Source organism: Pyxicephalus adspersus, chromosome 12 (assembly GCF_032062135.1).
Source record: "Pyxicephalus adspersus chromosome 12, UCB_Pads_2.0, whole genome shotgun sequence".
NCBI classification, from domain to species: Eukaryota; Metazoa; Chordata; class Amphibia; order Anura; family Pyxicephalidae; genus Pyxicephalus; species Pyxicephalus adspersus.
Window position 1 is genome coordinate 19,140,316 of NC_092869.1, and position 7,173 is coordinate 19,147,488.

Sequence of the window (7,173 nt, forward strand, 5' to 3'; positions counted from 1 at the left end):
AAGTCCCCACCTGATGCCACACATCAGATGCCAAGTGCTCTATCTTTCACCCACCTTCATCAGCGAGTACTGGTATTGCCACCCACTGCCCCACTCTGCCACCGAGTCACTTTGTGGTCTCCTGATGCTGCTGCTGCCATCTCCAAACTGTCACCTTGCCACTCTGTGGTCTCCTGATGCTGCTGCTCCTGCCATCTCCACACTATGTCACCTTGCCACTCTGTGGTATCTTCCTGATGCTGCTGCTGCTGCCATCTCCACACCAGGTCGCCTTGCCACTCTGTGGTCTCCTGATGCTGCTGCCATCTCCACACTATGTCACCTTGCCACTCTGTGGTATCCTCCTGATGCTGCTGCTGCTGCTTCTGCCATCTCCACACTATGTCACCTTGCCACTCTGTGGTATCCTCCTGATGCTGCCGCCACCTCCCGACTGTCATTGTGCCACTCTGTGGTCTCTGCCTGATGCTGCTGCTGCCGCCACCTCCAGACTCTGTCATTGTGCCACTGTGTAGCCTCCGGATGCTGCTGCCACCTCCAGACTCTGTCATTGTGCCGCTCTGTGGTCTTCGCCTAATGCTGCTGCCGCCACCTCCAGACTCTGTCATTGTGCCACTCTGTAGCCTCCTGATGCTGTCGCCAACTCCACACTCGGTCATTGTGCCACTCTGTGGCCTCCTGATTCTGCTGCCAACTCCACACTCGGTCATTGTGCCACTCTGTGGCCTCCTGATTCTGCTGCCACCTCCACACTCTGTCATTGTGCCACTCTGTGGCCTCTGCCTGATGGTGCTGCTGCCGCCACCTTAGTCCACTCCACTCTGTCGGGGGGTTCTACTTGTATAAGCGGTTAATAGAACAGGTTCTGTAGACATCTATGTGAAATCAGCTGACGAGGGTGTAAAAGGACTGCGCTTCTTGTTGACGCTAATGTGGACCTGTAAGGCTGAGTTCATGCTTGAGTCAGTTTGGCCCGGTGACTGCCCAAATAAGTGTGTGCAGTGATTCTAATAGCGACGCCTGTCATCTGCATGTCATACTGACTCACAGTATTATTTCACTACCACAGCAGACTCCCTATGCGTGTTACTGCAAAGCACAGTGTTCTACACCACTGTCAATGGTCTTTGCAGGCCGGAAATAGCCGTTTTTTTTAATTTTAGATACAATATACAGAATGTTTAATCCTCACCTTTGAAAAGTGTATGTACATGTGAAAGTAAATGTTTACTTAGTAAGTTTAGTAAGTAAGGTGCAGGACACACAGTCTGAATGTGTCCTTTATGGTTTATTATTTCTGGGTTAGGCAGACAATGTGTTAACCTTGGAAGAATTGTTTCTATACAACTCTATAGTATCTGGAGAAATCTAAAACAAAATATATATTTGTAATAGGGAATACTGTCTCTCCAAGGTAATTATTCCTATGAGATTGGAAGCAAGTATAAAATGGATCTTCCTGTGAACCTAGTAGGCCATTGTGGAGGCCAAATAAAGCTGTAAATGTTTATGCTCACCAGACTTTCATTTTTCTTTTAGCGTTGATAATTTATTTTATCGTAATTTATTAAGAGATGGTAAGCAATGATTAATCTTCAACACAGTCATGCTGAAATACTAAAGAAGCAGAGAATATTCCCTCACCAAAGTGTAGCTGTGTGTTCCTTAAATACCTAGTCATATATAAATGAAATACACAGAAACTTGCTTTTCACATGATTAATTAATTGACTAGATTTTAAACACAATTTCTTGAGTGAAGATTCCTGTTTTTTTTTAGTATGTAAGCCTTACCACATGTGTTTACTGATGTAAACTATGTATTCCTAATGCTTCCTCTATGCTCATGACAATTCATTGTTGTTTATTTTCTGACATTACTTAGTATCTATTACATTGTATGTGTTATAACAAACACTTATCATTCTGCATGAATATTTCATCTAGTTTGATGAATGAAGCAAAGTGCTAATGATTTCAGCCATGATGTGCATGCATAAATCATATGTTTTTACTCTTTCAATTAGCTAGATTTGGTATTCTTTGCAAAGCAAATATTTATGTGGTTATTATTAAAATATACATTCTGTTTGTGTACTAGCAAGATATTGATTGATTACATATTAATTTAAAGCTGCATTCTCTTGGACTGTTTGCTTAGATTGGTCAAAAAAATAATTATTAGAGTTACTGTGGACTATCCTAGTGGAATTTAAATAAGCACATATTTTAGATTTTTTACTCAATATTTTCCTTAAAGTAAACCTGTAACAAAAGCATGGAAGCAGGTATTGCTGACACCTTATTCTGTTAAACATACCATTGTAAGAATTTTATTATACCAATTTAAATAAATGAAAAAATACTGGTTAAATATGTCAGATATTTATAGCTGTTCTGTGATCTGTGAAATTACATTTATGTTTGAAATAATACTTTTTGGGTGCTCATGAAGGTGTGCTGAAACTGAAGCTCTTCATATTACACTCCTGAAAAGGATCACATTAAATACGTAAAGGCAAATATTCCCTCAATCAGTTAGTGAAAGGGCATAAACAAATATCTCTAGTATAGTATAATGTAAGGACCTGCAGTGATGTACTAAATGTTTGTGTGTTTTTTTTCTTTTCTTTTTCACCGTTGTGGCAGCGATATTATATTACATCTCTTTTATATGTTATTGTTACCCCTGCTGTTTGTGTTTCTTTGGTTTATACTTTTGTATTTTTGCTAAAAACTAAACATTTAACAAAATGTTGTTTAAAAAAACAAATGCTGGAAGTTTGAAAGCTGTAAGAAACCAACTAACACTCAACTTTGTTGTGATCTTCAAGATTTTTTCTTAAACTTGGGTGAATGGTGTGGTAAAATTTTAATGGTATTGAACTGCTTGCAGGAGCCAATGCTATTTTGCACTTCTAGGTTTGTTGGGTTTTGTGTTCTCCAATCTGCTTTTGAATTGTTTTCTTATAACTAACCCTTATCCCACTAGAGTGTCTTGTAGTTTGCATGTGGCCTTACATTTACCACAATATCCTTCGGAGGTATATGTTAGAGGGTAAGCCTTTTTTTTGCAAAGTATATATTCCTCATTCCTCAGAAATATGTTGCCCTTTCTTTCCTCTTTTTAAAATGAATAATTTTAAAATTAATATTATCATACAGTATTTATATAGCGTCGACATATTATGCATCGCATTTTGTCCATAGTGTCACTGTCCCTCAAAGGGGCTCACAATCTTATGTCCCTAACACAGCCATATGTCATCTAAGGACAGTTTTTTTGGCGGGAACCAGTTAATTTAAATAAATGTAATGTTTTTGGTATGTGGGAGGAAGGAAGAGTCCCCGAAGGAAATCCATGCACGTATGGGGAGAACAAACGCCCTGCAGATAATGTTCTGGTGGAGATTTGTACTTGGGATCTAGAGCTTCAAAGGCCAGAGTGCTAACCACTGAACCACCATTCTGCCCAAAAAAGATATAAAGTGGCAGTGGCAGCAATGATATTTTGATATGAGCTACAACACATGACTCATTAGTCAAAATAAAATACAAGAAGTAATTAGAGCCACTGTAAGTACTTTGCCAATGCAGGCAGCATGATGTTGGATGATACATGATAGAATAGGTGCACGTTTATAGAAAATGCATTGTTTCTTCTCTTCCTCTACACCTAAGCTAAATTAAAGCGTACCTAAACCCAGAAATTGCACTATACATAAAAGGATAGACAACTCTTTTATGTAGAGTAAAAATTATGTTGTTTGTTTTTTTTCTTTTGCAACACCGCTCCCTAGGCGATTGAAAATAAATAGGAACGCAAAGCCTCCCAGGATACCTATGTCAGGCATCCCAGGAGGCTCTTGGGTGCTCCTTCTGTGCTTGCCCAGGCATCTTGGGCATGTGCAGAAAGAGCCTTTTCGTGTAGAGAGAAATATTTGCCTATCTCAAGGATGTGTACTGAGGTCAGCAAATTTTTTCTCCATCCTACGTCACCTGATCTCGTGCCTGGGTCAGGTGAAGTAGGAAGAACCTGAAAAAAGAGGCGAAGATGGCGGCGCCTGGAGTCCAGATGCCCGGATGACACTGGACCTGATGCAAGACACACCCCAGATGGATTGGACTGCCCTAAGAGATTGTATTATTTTTTTTTTATTTTGGGCACTTTTTAGTTTAGTTCCTCTTTAAATGACTTTTATCAGTCTCCAGCCTAAGGTTCCATGAAGGCTATGGGGTTTACTATGAAAGAACAGCGAAGAAAAATAGGTATTTAAAAACTTTAAATTGTAAAATAATATTTGGCGACAATATTTGTTTTTTTTAAATTGTACATTTTGTAGGTTTTGGTTAAAGATTAATGTATGTTTTTATTCTCCTCTTTATTAATTTTAAACCTATATTTTATTTGCAGAAAACAAGGGAGGACATGAATCAAACATTTGTCACAGAGTTTATACTTCTAGGAATCCCCAGCCTGCCGCAACTGCAGATATTTTTTTTCACTACTTTTTTAATGTTCTACCTTTTTAGTTTTGCTGGTAACTTAAGTATTGTAGCTGTAGTGATTATCGATCATGGCCTTCATACTCCCATGTATTTCTTCCTGGGCAATCTTTCCTTCCTGGACTTCTTTTACTCTACAACAACTGTTCCAAAGATGTTATCAGGTTTACTTATGGAAGATAAAAGGATATCTTTTCAAGGCTGTATAGCCCAACTTCATGTATTCCATTTCTTGGGCAGCACTGAGGCTATGCTTCTTATGTCAATGTCTTATGACAGATACACTGCCATTTGTAACCCATTACGATATCATGTCCTTATGGCAAAAGAAGCTTGCATACAGTTAGCTTTCACATCCTGGCTCATAGGTTTCTTGTACTCATTATTTCACACAATTCTGACTTCAAGATTGCCATTTTGCAATGCCAACAAGGTCACTCATTTTTACTGTGATATTAAGCCTCTACTCAAGTTGGCCTGCACTGACACACATATTAATGAAAGTCTGGTAACTATAGTCACTGGATCTGTGGCTGTCGGTACTTTTATTTTAATTGTTATATCATATATCTTTATTGCAATCCATCTTCAGAATATTCAGTCTAGTCAAGGCAGAAATAAAGCTTTATCTACCTGCACTTCTCACTTCACTGTTGTCCTTTTATACTATGGGACCGCATTCTGCACATACTTAAGACCAGCTACTAAAGATTCGCTTGAACAGGATCGAATGAGTGCAATTCTCTTTACAGTCATCACTCCTGCTTTAAATCCACTGATCTATGCATTACGAAATAAAGAGGTAAAAAGGGCACTTAGAAAGTTGTTTTTTGACAGTTATAACGTTAAACAACTACATTAGCGTAATACATTGTATTTGTAAGTAGTAGTAACAGAGTAGTAAACTGAGACAACTTGCACCTACAAATCAGCATTCTAGTGTGCTGTTTTTTTTTTTTTTTGGGGGGGGGGGTGGATGGAGGCAAATTTATATTTTTAAAACATTAGGGAGATTATAAAGGAGATTTTTATAAAAGGTAATAACTTCCATATTTGTATATGGGACTTTTTAGGCATGCATCTTCAATGAGTAAAAACTTTTAAATTATTTTTTTCAAAATCACAACATCACAACATTACAATGGTAGTTAAAATTTCACATATACTCCACCTACTTTGAAGTCAATACATAATGTTTCTACATTCTTTCAATACAAATAATTCAAAGCATTAAGTACAAATAAATCTTTATAAGATTTATAAGATCTTTATATGTTAATATGACCTCAAATATATGTGTGTGTGTTTCATGGATAAAAAATGCTTCATCAGGAGTTTACTTGTGGAGATTTTTAAGAAAAATGAAAATAATAAAAGGTTTTAATAATTTAAAAGTTTTTATTAATTGAAGATGCATGCCTAAAAAGTCCCATAAACATTATGGCACAAACATAAACCATTTGGGAACAATTTTCTCTTAATTGATACAAGTGATGTGGCTTATTTTATCTATGGGTAATCTAATTGGTAAAAGGAGATTTTCGTAGCAGAATTTCCATTTATTTTACCCAGGTAGTTGCTACTTATTGTTTTATAAAAGTAATCACATTACTAATGCTAATGTTTTCTATTATCTTGTTCAAAATGTGGTAAAGAGAAGAAAAAAGACAGGGTATGTGTTTGTTGTGGCAAAAGGTTTAGTCATAAAATTTTCTAATGTTCCCTGAGTCAGGGGACTTAAATACAGTGAAACTATAAGTACATATACAGAATAATATTTTACAGACAATACATCAAATATACAGTAGAAACAAACCACCTTATTGTAACCCAAAACAAGGGGGGTGGTTTGTTTTCTCTAATCTAGACAAGGTAATCCTACTAATATTCAGAAGAAGGATGTGAATAGATCCTGACGCGTTTTGCCTTTAGGCTTCCTCAAGGGACCATTACAGACAGAAATATATCTAAACATAAACAAGGGTAAGGTCATAACTTTGTATTTACATATAATCAATAACAAATCACACATGGTTGCTGGCCAAAAAGCATCAACTTACATTTAGGATAAATGCTGTACAGATTTACTGGGGACGGCTAAAGCAGTGCATCCCTAAAGTTCAACCTGTATTGAAATTTTGAAATATAGGTGAGTAAATATAAAAATGATTTGAATAATTTGAAATTTTAGTAAGTAGAGTGACTCACCATGAGGTCTAACTATACTGTGTGAGCGAGATAACAGAATTCAAACAATCCCTCCTGCATCTAAAATCTAAGCTATCATTAGGAGAAAGTATGTTAGTTGTTCAATTGTCATATGTACACATTTTATAGTTGATGGGTATAAACCCAAAATGTGGTTGTACTTACACTAGTCTCAGCCTTTGCAGAATTTGAGAGATTTCAAATGCACAGCGAGAAGCATATAATATTAGCTTGCACTGAAGGCAGGAAAACTTACATTGTTCAATGCAGTCCAATCTATCACTGGTGGTATAGTTATATTGAGTGGTGGGGGGCGAGTGAACAATGACAATGACATTGTTTCACAATGACAAAGTGACAATGAAACTCTGTCCCAATTTCTAAATATAAAAGAAAGTATAAAGTGCTAGTAGGATAGACTTACAATTTAGGTATTTGATTTTTCAGTCTATCCTACTG

At 37.0% G+C, this 7,173-nt stretch overlaps 1 protein-coding gene across 1 annotated transcript; it reads left to right on the top strand.

The window, feature by feature from the left end:
* Window positions 1-4,429: 4,429 nt before the first annotated feature.
* LOC140341750 (olfactory receptor 12D1-like) lies at window positions 4,430-5,368 on the top strand. The gene has a single exon (XM_072427625.1). It carries the CDS (start codon window positions 4,430-4,432, stop codon window positions 5,366-5,368), a length of 939 nt encoding a protein of 312 aa, XP_072283726.1.
* Window positions 5,369-7,173: the final 1,805 nt, after the last annotated feature.